The following is a 12,027-nucleotide window of genomic DNA, read 5'->3' on the forward strand; positions in this document are numbered from 1 at the left end:
TTTCTGTCATCTTACAGAACCACCTGGTCCTCCCATTAATCTTAAGGTTGTTGATAGCACAAAGACCTCTATCACTCTTGGATGGGGAAAGCCAGTCTATGATGGTGGTGCTCCTATTATTGGCTATGTGGTAGAAATGAGACCCAAAACTGAAAAAGCAGGTCCTGATGAAGGATGGAAAAGATGCAATGTTGCTACGCAAGTTATTCATACAGAATTTACAGTGACAAGCTTGGAGGAGAAAGAACTATATGAGTTCCGGGTTTCTGCCCAAAATCAAGTAGGCATTGGCCGGCCGGCCGATTTGAAAGAAGCTGTTTCTCCCAAAGAAATTCTTGGTAATTTTGCCAACAGGCCATTAAGTTATTTGCTATCTTAAAAATTGCTTTCAAAATATAAACTTTTAATGTTCCTTTTCAGAACCTCCTGAAATTGACTTGGACGCAAGCCTGAGAAAGTTAGTCATAGTCAGAGCAGGATGCCCCATAAGACTTTTTGCCATTATTCGAGGGAGACCAGCACCTAAAGTTACCTGGAGGAAGGTGGGAATTGACAATGTGATCAGAAGAGGCCAGGTTGACCTGGTTGACACAATGGCCTTCTGCGTCATCCCCGATTCTACACGGGATGATTCAGGCAAATACACTTTGACAGTTGTTAACCCTGCTGGAGAAAAGGCAGTCTTTGTGAATGTCCGTGTCCTTGGTGAGTTATGTCAATAATTTTAACATCTATTAATTTTTGTTCTGTGATTTATGAATGTATTATTCATTGCAATTTCTTTTCCATGAGACTCTGCCCACTTACTTTGAATAAAGGTAAAGGTAAAGGTACCCCTGCCCGTACGGGCCAGTCTTGACAGACTCTAGGGTTGTGCGCCCATCTCACTCAAGAGGCCGGGGGCCAGCGCTGTCCGGAGACACTTCCGGGTCACGTGGCCAGCGTGACGAAGCTGCTCTGGCGATCCAGAGCCACACACGGAAACGCCGTTTACCTTCCCGCTAGTAAGCGGTCCCTATTTATCTACTTGCACCCGAGAGTGCTTTCGAACTGCTAGGTTGGCAGGCGCTGGGACCGAACAACGGGAGCGCACCCCGCTGCGGGGATTCGAACCGCCGACCTTTCGATCGGCAAGCCCTAGGCGCTGAGGCTTTTACCCACAGCGCCACCCGCATCCCTACTTACTTTGAATAATTGTGGCCTAATATTGGTTGTTTTTTGTTTCCTTTCCTCCAATAGATACTCCTGGACCTGTAGCAGAGCTCAGTGTCAAGGATGTCACAAAAACATCCTGTCAGGTTTCATGGACTCCACCTGAAAATGACGGCGGTAGTCCTGTAACACATTACATCGTGGAAAAACGGGAGGCTGAGAGAAAGACCTGGGCAAAACTTACCGATGATGTAAAGAAGACTAGTTTCAAGGTTTCTAATCTTATGCCAGGAACTGAGTATTTCTTCAGAGTCATTGCTGTCAATGAATATGGCCCTGGTGTTCCAAGGGACACGCCCAAACCAATCCTGGCATCAGATCCGCTAAGTAAGTATTTATTGATGTAGCTGTTGTATTATTTCATTCAGGAAATTCAGATTTTGTATGATAGTTCAGATAGTCAAAATCAGTTGTCACTGCGCATAATAATAAATAATAATAATGGATAAATAAGTTCATGAGATAACTTCTCCTCCCTGCACTTATTTAATTGACTTGTTGTTTGGCAGATCTTCTATTTGCTATATTTCAAAGAATATAACCTGTCCACAAATACATTGCCAGCTGAGTCTTCTTCCAGGATGTGGAGGCAATGTGTGGATCACAAAAAACAATCAAACCAGAATAGAAGTACCGTATTGGCCTGAATATAAGCCTCACTTTTTCTCCCAAATTCTAACTGTGAAAAGTTAAAGTGCGGCTTAAATTCGCAACCTTACAAAAATTGGCTTTTACGATATTGTTGCTAAAACAGATATACGGTAAAAAGAAACGGGTGTGAGTGCCTGTGGAATTTTAAGGGAGCAGTTTATATTCTGGTATTCTTTTTCTCTTTCCCCCTTAAATTTTAAAGGTGCGGCTTATAGTTGGGTGCGGCTTATATTCGGGCCAATACGGTACTACAAAGGTCAAAGAAACCACTGGTCTCATGACTTATGTATTCAAATGAAAAAATAAAATAGTACAATATATTCTGTGTTTCCCCGCCCCCAATAAATCATGAGAAGATGTAATGATCTTAGAAATTATGTAAACTAAGCATTTGCCTGCCTGTTTTATTTTTAAGGTGAACCTGATCCTCCAAGGAAACTTGAAGTGACTGAAATAACAAAGAACAGTGCTACTTTAGGGTGGTTGCCACCATTGCGTGACGGTGGTTCCAAAATTGATGGCTACATCATTGCATATCAAGAAGAGGGTCATGCTGAGGATCACTGGACACAGTACTCCGTTGTCAAAGATCTTCATATTGTTGTTGCTGGCCTAAAGGAAGGAAAGAAATACAAATTTAGAGTGGCTGCAAGGAATGCTGTAGGAGTAAGCCAGCCAAAACAAACTGAAGGCATCTATGAAGTTAAAGAGCAACTGAGTAAGTACCTAACTATGACCACTTGTACAACTGAAATATAATTCAATTATTTTGATTTTGTATCTAAATTTTGGATGTCACCTCTTAAAGATATTTAAAATTAGGTCCTGTCACGTAATCTGATGTCTTTAGTGACATTCCTTTTTTAATGGGTTTATTGGTTTTTCCCCAAAACAGCAACATACAAACAAGACATTCAAAAGGGTCTACAAAAAAACTTCACAAATAGGCTCATTGGCTCTGCGACCTTCTATAGCAATGTATTAGGTGTTAATTCTGGCCTGAAGAGTACTGAATGTGGGTCCCAGGCCCAGCAGGCAGTTTCTTAATAGTTCGCTTCATTTATGCACAAGTTTGCCTTAAAATTTTGTGCATCTCCCCATTATAAGATGTTGTGAAGCTTTCTGCATCTGAAGAATAGGACAGCTATACAGTTAATTAAATAAGATAGCACACTGCTCAGACCTTAGAATAAACCTACAAAAGAAGCTAGGAGGAAATGAATCAGGGATAGTATATTTCAAGGATATTAGGGGGAATACAATTTATCAGGGCTAGTTCCTTGGTGACTATTTGAAAACAAAGTTTTTGGTTGGTTTGGGGACGTAATATCAGACCTTTTGCCTTACTTCTGCAGAATATAGATCAGAAGTGGCTAGTCTGGGGCCTAGCCACACCTCCAGACACTGTTGGACTGCAACTCTCATTTGCTGCAGCCAGCATGGCCAGTGGCTATGGGTGTTGGAAGTTGTTGTCCAACAACATTTGGAGAGTTGCAGGCTACCCCCAGTCAAGAGCATGTAAGCTGTCAGGAGACTGACATTTGTTTTCAGGGGGGAAATGCATGGTTGTTTCAAGTAAGAATGATATCAGCTTAAGATTGTGAGAACTAATTCAAAATACATATACATAAGTTATTAATTTTTGTGTGTGACCTATGTGTCTGTTTCCTATCGTTTGATTTTTAATTTCAGTGCCACCTAAGATTCTGATGCCAGATCATGTCAATATAAAGGCTGGGCAGAAACTCAGGATTGAAGCACATGTTTATGGGAAACCCCACCCGACATGTAAATGGATGAAAGGAGACAAAGATGTGGCAATATCCAGCCGCCTGGCTGTGCATAAAGCAGACAGCACTTCGGTTCTCATCATTAAAGATGTAATTAGGAAAGACAGTGATTATTACAGTCTAACAGCTGAAAACAGCTCGGGAGTAGCTACTCAGAAAATCAAAGTGGTCGTCATGGGTACATTGAATCTTCTTTTCCATGCTTACTTCTCAACATTCTTAACATGATTCATCAATGAGCATGACCTTATTTATACCTCTATGTTTATCTCTTTCTGTAGATATCCCTGGTCCACCACAGCCACCATTCGAAATTTCTGACATAGATGCTGATGCTTGCTCTTTGTCATGGCATACTCCTCTTGAAGACGGTGGTAGCAACATCACCAACTACGTGGTTGAGAAGTGTGATACCAGTCGAGGAGACTGGATAACAGTGGTAGCTTCTGTTACAAAGACGAATTGCAGAGTTGGAAAACTCACCCCTGGAGAAGAATACATGTTCCGTGTTCGTGCTGAAAACCGATTTGGAATTTCTGAACCGCTTCCGTCCGATAAGATGATTGCAAGGTTTCCATTTGGTATGTCCACCTTAGACAATGGTGCAGTCTTTATTAGAATACTTCTAAGGGTGAAATGATTTTTTTTTTAATTCTCATCTCTTTCTCTACAGATGTTCCTAGTGAACCAAAGAATGCACGTGTTACCAAGGTGAACAAGGACTGTGTTTTTGTGGCATGGGACAGGCCAGACAGCGATGGAGGCAGCCCAATAACTGGTTATCTCATTGAACGTAAAGAAAGGAACAGTTTGCTTTGGGTGAAGGCCAATGATACACTTGTGCGATCCACAGAATACCCATGTGCAAATTTAATTGAAGGCCTTGAGTACACATTTAGAATCTATGCTCTGAATAAAGCTGGTGCAAGCAAGCCTAGCAAACCAACAGATTTTATTACAGCCAGAACACCAGTTGGTAAGCAAAACATTTGCATACATTGCATTATGTATAACTATTATTGTTAATACTGAGCTGACTTAAGTACCGTAACATTAGGATAATATGGCCAAAGCTAAACCTTCTTAAACTGCACTGATTTCAACAAGGAAGGTAAGCATTTGCTTACTGAATTCCAATGAAAAGCCTTGCTTTTGGCTAGATTGTGCCCAAAGTTTAATTTCTCTGGATTTAAAAAGAAAGAAAGAAATATACCATGGCTGTTCAGTGATATGCATCTTTTGTGTTGTGACATTTTCTATCAAATGCCATAGAATAAACCTGACCTCATTTGTTTTTAGATCCCCCTGGCAAACCCGAGGTTATTGATGTCACTAAGAGTACTGTGTCTCTTGTCTGGGCAAGACCAAAACATGATGGCGGTAGCAAGATACTTGGCTATTTTGTTGAATCCTGTAAACTGCCTGGAGAAAGATGGGTACGATGCAATACCACTCCCCATCAAATACCCCTGGAAGAGTACACTGCAACTGGTTTGGAAGAAGGTGCACAGTATCAATTTAGAGCCATAGCAAAAACAGCAGTGAACATTAGCTGGCCTTCTGAACCTTCCGATCCAATAACCGTTCAGTCAGAAAATGGTAAGGAACGCATTTGAGTACCATTAGAATTGAGCCATACTTTATCCTTCTCATTGTTATGTGCTCATTGGAATGTATTTCCCCCCCTCCCCTTCTACATTTTTTTTTACACTGCAGTACCACCAAAAATAGAACTCGGTGTAGCTATGAAATCCTTGCTTGTAGTAAAAGCTGGAACCAATGTTTGTCTTGAGGCCAATGTGTTCGGCAAGCCTATGCCAACTATTAGTTGGAAGAAAGATGGGGAGATCCTGAAGCCAGTTGAAGGAGTCAAGATAACCACCAAGAGAAATTTATCTACTGTGGAGCTCTTCAGCGTAAATAGAAAGCAAACAGGAGATTATACTATCACAGCTGAAAATGCAAGTGGTTCCAAATCAGCAACTATTAAACTTAAAGTACTAGGTAGGCTAAAAGTTCATTTGAATCAGTGTATTTAAACTTCAGGAAATGTAGCAGTTGTAAGACTTCACTCACCGCCTATTTTTTCTTTCCCAGACAAGCCTGGTCCTCCAGCTTCAGTTAAGATTGTAAACATGTACACAGACCGAGCAATGCTTTCTTGGGAACCTCCTCTTGAAGATGGGGGCTCAGACATTACTAATTACATTGTCGACAAACGGGAAACAAGCAGACCCAACTGGGCTCAAGTCACCGCCAATGTCCCCATCACTAGCTGCAGCGTTGAGAAACTGATTGAAGGACATGAGTACCAATTCCGCATTTGCGCTGAAAACAAATACGGAGTAGGTGACCCAATTTTGACTGACTCAGCAGTGGCTAAGAATCCATATGGTAAGCTTCTCTCACTGGATTTTTCTATCTATTTAGTGTCAATCTATGTTTTAACATTTGCTTAAGAACATTTCAAATTATTATTTATAGATGTGCCTGGACCATGTGAACCACCTATAATTAGTAACATAACGAAAGATTTCATGTCGGTAAGCTGGAAAGCACCTGCTGATGATGGCGGCTCCCCTGTAACTGGATATATTGTTGAAAAACGTGAAACGAGGGCAGTTAACTGGACAAAAGTGAATAGAAAGCCCGTCATTGAAAGAACCATAAAGGCCACTGGACTCCAGGAAGGAACAGAATATGAGTATAGGGTAACTGCACTGAATAAAGCTGGACCCGGCAAACCTAGTGGAGTATCTAAAGCAGTATATGCGCGTGATCCTCAGTGTAAGTTGAACACAAGCACATTTTTCGGTCTTCTGTGACTTTGTGAGTGTGTGCAAATGGGTTTGCCAGATCATAATTGTGTAATTTCTTGGTGCTTTCATTCTCAGATCCTCCTGGCCCACCAGCGTTCCCAAAAGTGATTGACACCACCCGTAGCTCTATAACCCTGTCTTGGACCAAACCAGCATATGATGGTGGAAGCCCCATTATTGGCTACCTTGTTGAAGTAAAACGAGCAGATACAGATAACTGGGTCCGGTGCAATTTGCCAAGGAATTTGCCAGATACCCGTTACGTTGTGACTGGACTCACGGAGAACACAGAATACCAGTTCCGCATTTATGCTGTCAATAAGGTTGGATATAGTGACCCAAGTGATGTGCCAGACAAGCACATGGCCAAGGACATTTTAAGTAAGTTGTCCTGAAAAGAAATTGACTTGTTTACTTTCGTGCATATTGTGGGTATCGGTATAGAAGGTTTAGTGGAGGGCCTATGAGAAACTAGGGGCTCTGTGCTGAACTGTTTCATGAACTCACATATGTCTAGTCTTTAAACCACTATTCCCTCAGTTGTTAAAAACCACACAATCTAGCCACATGCTCCTCATTCTGCTCTGTTTCTAAAATTTTCTTGAGAATGGAATCCTCAGCTTTTCTTTCCATTTGCACTATCATTGTTGTACATTTTCCTCTACCCAGAAACACACTTGCTCTTTCTCTGTCTTGTGTGAAAGAAAACAATGTCCTCCTTCTGAATAATAATGCAAAGGTATCATGTTTTGAGTGCAAGGCAAGCACACTTTCCCAATGGGAAGCTCCTAGATAGTTGTAGAAAAGTAGGGACCGCAACTTGACTGAAAGTATAGAGTGGATTCCTCTCAAAACAAAGAGAGAGAGAAGAATATGAGAAACCACTGGTGTCTGGCCGGGTGGCATGAAAACTGGCAATTAGGGAAGGAAGGTTAGAGTAACATTTAGAGAGATTTCCTCTCTTTTACTCATCCACTTGCTTTTTCTAAAAAAGAAAAAAGAAAGCCTGAGCTTTATTCCCCCTAACATCATTGCTTTGTATTTTCTCTCTCTTTCCTTTCCATTCCCATCATGCCTCAGCCACTGACACTGATTTTATTATATTTTAAATTGTTATCATCAGCAATTTATTTGACATCTACTTTTATTTACAATGCAGTTCCACCTGAGGGAGAGCTTGATGCTGAATTGAGGAAAGTTCTGGTATTACGTGCTGGAGTCACAATGAGGATTTATGTGCCCGTGAGAGGCCGTCCACCTCCCAAGATTTCTTGGTCTAAAGTGGATGCCAACATAAGAGACAGGCAAGGACTAGATATCAAATCAACTGACTTTGACACTTTCCTGCGCTGTGAAAATGTAAATAAATACGATTCTGGAAAATATGTCCTGAGTCTGGAGAACGTCTGTGGCAAAAAAGCATACACAATGGTTGTAAAAGTACTTGGTAAGTGCTACGTGATTGCCTATTATTGTCTTAACTATCCATACACGTTTTATTTTATATATTTTAGTCATTAACTGAAATGGTTTATTTGCATCTGTACAGATACTCCTGGGCCACCTATTAATCTGATTGTAAAAGAAGCATCTAAAGATTCTGCCTTTATTTCATGGGAACCTCCTATAATTGATGGCGGGAGTCCAGTGAAGAACTATGTGGTTGAAAAACGTGATGCAGAGAGAAAGTCGTGGTCTACAGTAGCCACAGAGTGTCCGAAAACAAGTTTCAGGATCTCTAACCTGGAGGAAGGCAAATCTTACTTCTTCAGGGTTTTTGCTGAAAATGAATATGGCATTGGCGACCCCTGTGAAACTCGTGATGCAGTTAAAGCTTCTGGTGAGAATATTCACATGATTACCCTATCAGGCTATTGTTAAAAGGCTCTTTAGCTATTTAGCTAGAGAAGGAAGCAGTTTCCGCCTGAAAATCCCTATTCTAACTTTATATTAGAGATTTGTTCATCATTATATTCTTTTCTCCCTGCTAGAAACACCTGGACCTGTTGTGGACTTAAAGGCTTTGGCTGTGACAAAGTCATCCTGCAATGTATCGTGGAAAAAGCCCATTAGCGATGGTGGAAGCCGCATTAATGCATATATCGTTGAACTTATGACTGGTGAAAATCAGTGGCAGGAAGTTATGAGGTCAAAGAATCTCCAGTATTCAACAAGAGACTTAACAGAAGGCAAAGAATATACCTTCAGAGTGAGAGCACAAAATGAAGCTGGGTATGGAACACCTAATGAAATTACAGTGCTGGCAAGGGACGATATAGGTGAGTAGATTCATACATTTTCTCGTTCACAGAGCACACTGCATATGTCAGTATAGTGAACAATAGAACTACCCCATGAGATAGTCAAGCCAGTCTAATAAAGCAAAAATAGCAGAGGTGTCACAAAACCTTTCGTTCTTTTACAGAACAGAAGTTACTGAAGTTCACTGCACTGAGCATACAATAATAACAATATTATAATAATAATTTATTATTTATACCCCGCCCATCTGGCTGGGTCCCCCCCAGCCACTCTGGGCAGCTTCCAACAAAACACTAAAATACAATAACCTATTAAACATTAAAAGCTTCCCTAAACAGGGCTGCCTTTAGATGTCTTCTAAAAGTTTGGTAGTTATTTTTGTCTTTGACATCTGGTGGGAGGGCGTTCCACAGGGCGGGCGCCACTACCGAGAAGGCCCTCTGCCTGGTTCCCTGTAACTTGGCTTCTCGCAACAAGGGAACCTCCAGAAGGCCCTCGGCGCTGGACCTCAGTGTCCGGGCTGAACGATGGAGGTGGAGACACTCCTTCAGGTATACTGGACCGAGGCCATTTAGGGCTTTAAAGGTCAGCACCAACACTTTGAATTGTGCTCGGAAATGTACATACAATCATTCAATACCTTTTTGTCTTCCAGTGGCACCTGATCTTGATTTAAAAGACCTGCCAGGCTTGTGCTATTTAGCTAGAGAAGGAAGCAGTTTCCGCCTGAAAATCCCTATTAAAGGCAAACCAGTGCCAACGGTGACATGGAAAAAAGGGGAAGACCTGGCTCTTACTGAGACAGGAAGAGTTGCATTTGAAGCTACAGCAGTTAACACCTCACTCCTTGTACGTGATTGTCATAAAGATGATGCTGGGAAATATACAATCAAACTGAAGAACATTGCTGGCAGTAAAGAAGCGACTATTTCTGTGAAGGTTGTTGGCAAACCTGGAATCCCAACAGGACCTGTGAAATTTGATGAAGTCACAGCTGATGCCATGACATTAAAATGGGCTCCTCCCAAAGATGATGGTGGTTCAGAAATCACTAACTACATTATTGAGAAGAGAGACAATGTGAATAATAAATGGGTCACATGTGTGTCTGCTGTGCAGAAAACTACCTACAGAGTCACAAGACTTCATGAAGGCAGTGAATATACTTTCAGAATCAGTGCTGAAAATAAATATGGAGTCGGCGAAGGTCTTAAATCTGACCCAATAATCGCAAGGCATCCATTTGGTAAGCACAAAAAATATGTTTGTTGTGAAGCATTCTGTCATTTAAGGTTCAGTCTAATTCTCTCTTACATTTATTATATTTCTAGATGTTCCCGATGCTCCACCACCACCCAAAATTGTTGAGATTAGGCGTGATTCTGCCTATTTAACATGGACAGACCCCAAAAAGACAGGTGGCTCACCTATCACAGGTATTTCTTTTGACATTTAATTTTGCATAAGATTCCCCAAGGTGTTAAATCTTAGGATCACAAATGACAATCATGATGTAACACATGTTCCTACCCTCCACCAGCTTTTGCAATGTCCAGACCCAACTAACGTCAAGGCTCTGGTGTCTGTAAGGCCCGAGGGGGGCATGTTGAGAAGCAGCTTAGATTCAAAGCTTTCCAGTGCCACAAATCAGGGTGATATTGAGCCACATTTCCAACGGGAGGGGAAAATACAAGTGACAAAAGAGTGCAGAGTGTTCCTCTGCCCTGCTGGCTTAAGCCTGGCATGGCAATGGATAAGGCAGTGGAGCTATCTTCATATTTCACTACCACCACCTCAGGATTGTACTGCAAAGCTTGTTAAGTAGCCAGTTGCCTGATGTCCTGCGATGGTGACAGAAACTGCTCAGAGATATCAGACAAAGATGCCTTTGCAAAATAAAAAAGTTGGTTCCTATCCACCCCCATTTTTGTTTACCTTTTGAAATACTAAGCATGTGCTTCCTGTGCTTGTATGCTTCTGTAGGTTACCACCTTGAATATAAAGAAAGAAATAGTATTTTGTGGAAGCGAGCAAACAAGACCCCACTAAAGATGAGAGACTTCAGAGTGACAGGGTTAACGGAAGGTTTGGAATATGAATTCAGAGTGATGGCAATCAATCTTGCTGGAGTTGGTAAACCAAGTCTGCCTTCTGAGCCAATTGTAGCCCTTGATCCAATTGGTAAGCTTCCCAAAGTAAAGAGATAAGTCTTCATGTGTTAGAAAACAGTGATATACACTTTTACTACTTCTGTATTCTGCTGTTTTCAGATCCTCCTGGGAAGCCTGAAGTTATCAGTGTGACTAGAAACTCAGTGACTCTGATCTGGACAGAACCAAAATATGATGGTGGACATAAATTAATTGGCTACATAGTGGAGAAACGTGATCTACCTTCAAAGACTTGGATGAAGGCAAACCATGTGAATGTTCAGGAATGTGCATATACAGTAACTGACCTTTTTGAAGGATCTAAATATGAATTCAGAATTAGAGCTAAGAATACCGCTGGTGCTATTAGTCCTCCATCAGAATCTACCGGAGCCATTATATGCAAGGATGAGTATGGTACGTATTCCCTGTAAAGGCACACACCAGTTTTTAATATTTTAGGTATCTTCTTTCCTAACATATTAATTCTCTTTTACAGAGGCACCAACTATTGTTATTGATCCTACTGTCAAAGAAGGCCTGACTGTTAAGGCAGGAGACACCATCTCAATGTCTGCTATTAGCATCCGTGGCAAGCCACTTCCAACTTCAGTGTGGTCTAAAGGAGGCAAAGATTTCAAGCTTTCAGAGACTGTTCATATTGAATCAACTCCAACTTCTTCAACGCTTTCTGTCAAGTATGCCGCTAGAAAAGATTCTGGTGAATATACGATCACTGCAACCAATCCTTTTGGTACTAAAGAAGAACACGTACATGTAAAAGTTTTAGATGTACCAGGCCCACCTGGACCAGTTGAAGTGAGCAACGTTTCAGCTGAAAAGGCTACTCTCACATGGACACCCCCAACAGAAGATGGCGGGTCACCAATCAAGTCTTATGTACTTGAAAAGAGAGAAACTAGCCGCCTTCTATGGACTCAAGTTGCTGAAGACATTCAGTCTTGTAGGCATGTTGTGACTAAGCTTATTCAAGGAAATGAGTACCTTTTCCGTGTTTCTGCTGTGAATCAGTATGGCAAAGGAGAACCATCTCAATCAGAGCCAGTTAAAATGGTGGATAGATTTGGTAAGCAAAACTAGTCAAAAGGTATATGAATTTACTGCTGTAAAAATAGAAAAACG

General features: G+C 41.3%; 1 protein-coding gene across 47 annotated transcripts in view; it reads left to right on the plus strand.

The window, feature by feature from the left end:
• TTN (titin) overlaps positions 1 to 12,027 on the plus strand; it is a 290,940-nt gene that overhangs the window by 231,122 nt on the left and 47,791 nt on the right. For 46 of the 47 annotated variants that reach the window (XM_082200344.1, XM_082200352.1, XM_082200361.1 and 43 more), the window contains 20 exons: positions 18 to 338; positions 421 to 705; positions 1,240 to 1,539; positions 2,279 to 2,581; positions 3,556 to 3,831; positions 3,935 to 4,234; positions 4,327 to 4,629; positions 4,953 to 5,252; positions 5,370 to 5,657; positions 5,751 to 6,047; positions 6,138 to 6,440; positions 6,548 to 6,853; positions 7,632 to 7,919; positions 8,022 to 8,312; positions 8,464 to 8,751; positions 9,390 to 9,980; positions 10,066 to 10,170; positions 10,718 to 10,915; positions 11,005 to 11,301; positions 11,384 to 11,971. In XM_082200344.1, coding sequence (XP_082056470.1) covers positions 18 to 338; positions 421 to 705; positions 1,240 to 1,539; positions 2,279 to 2,581; positions 3,556 to 3,831; positions 3,935 to 4,234; positions 4,327 to 4,629; positions 4,953 to 5,252; positions 5,370 to 5,657; positions 5,751 to 6,047; positions 6,138 to 6,440; positions 6,548 to 6,853; positions 7,632 to 7,919; positions 8,022 to 8,312; positions 8,464 to 8,751; positions 9,390 to 9,980; positions 10,066 to 10,170; positions 10,718 to 10,915; positions 11,005 to 11,301; positions 11,384 to 11,971 — 6,228 coding nt within the window. The remainder of the gene's footprint in view (positions 1 to 17; positions 339 to 420; positions 706 to 1,239; positions 1,540 to 2,278; positions 2,582 to 3,555; positions 3,832 to 3,934; positions 4,235 to 4,326; positions 4,630 to 4,952; positions 5,253 to 5,369; positions 5,658 to 5,750; positions 6,048 to 6,137; positions 6,441 to 6,547; positions 6,854 to 7,631; positions 7,920 to 8,021; positions 8,313 to 8,463; positions 8,752 to 9,389; positions 9,981 to 10,065; positions 10,171 to 10,717; positions 10,916 to 11,004; positions 11,302 to 11,383; positions 11,972 to 12,027) is intronic. The other variant, XM_082200383.1, reaches the window with a different exon arrangement.

Source organism: Podarcis vaucheri (genome assembly GCF_965113315.1).
Source record: "Podarcis vaucheri genome assembly, chromosome: 1".
Classification (NCBI taxonomy): domain Eukaryota; kingdom Metazoa; phylum Chordata; class Lepidosauria; order Squamata; family Lacertidae; genus Podarcis; species Podarcis vaucheri.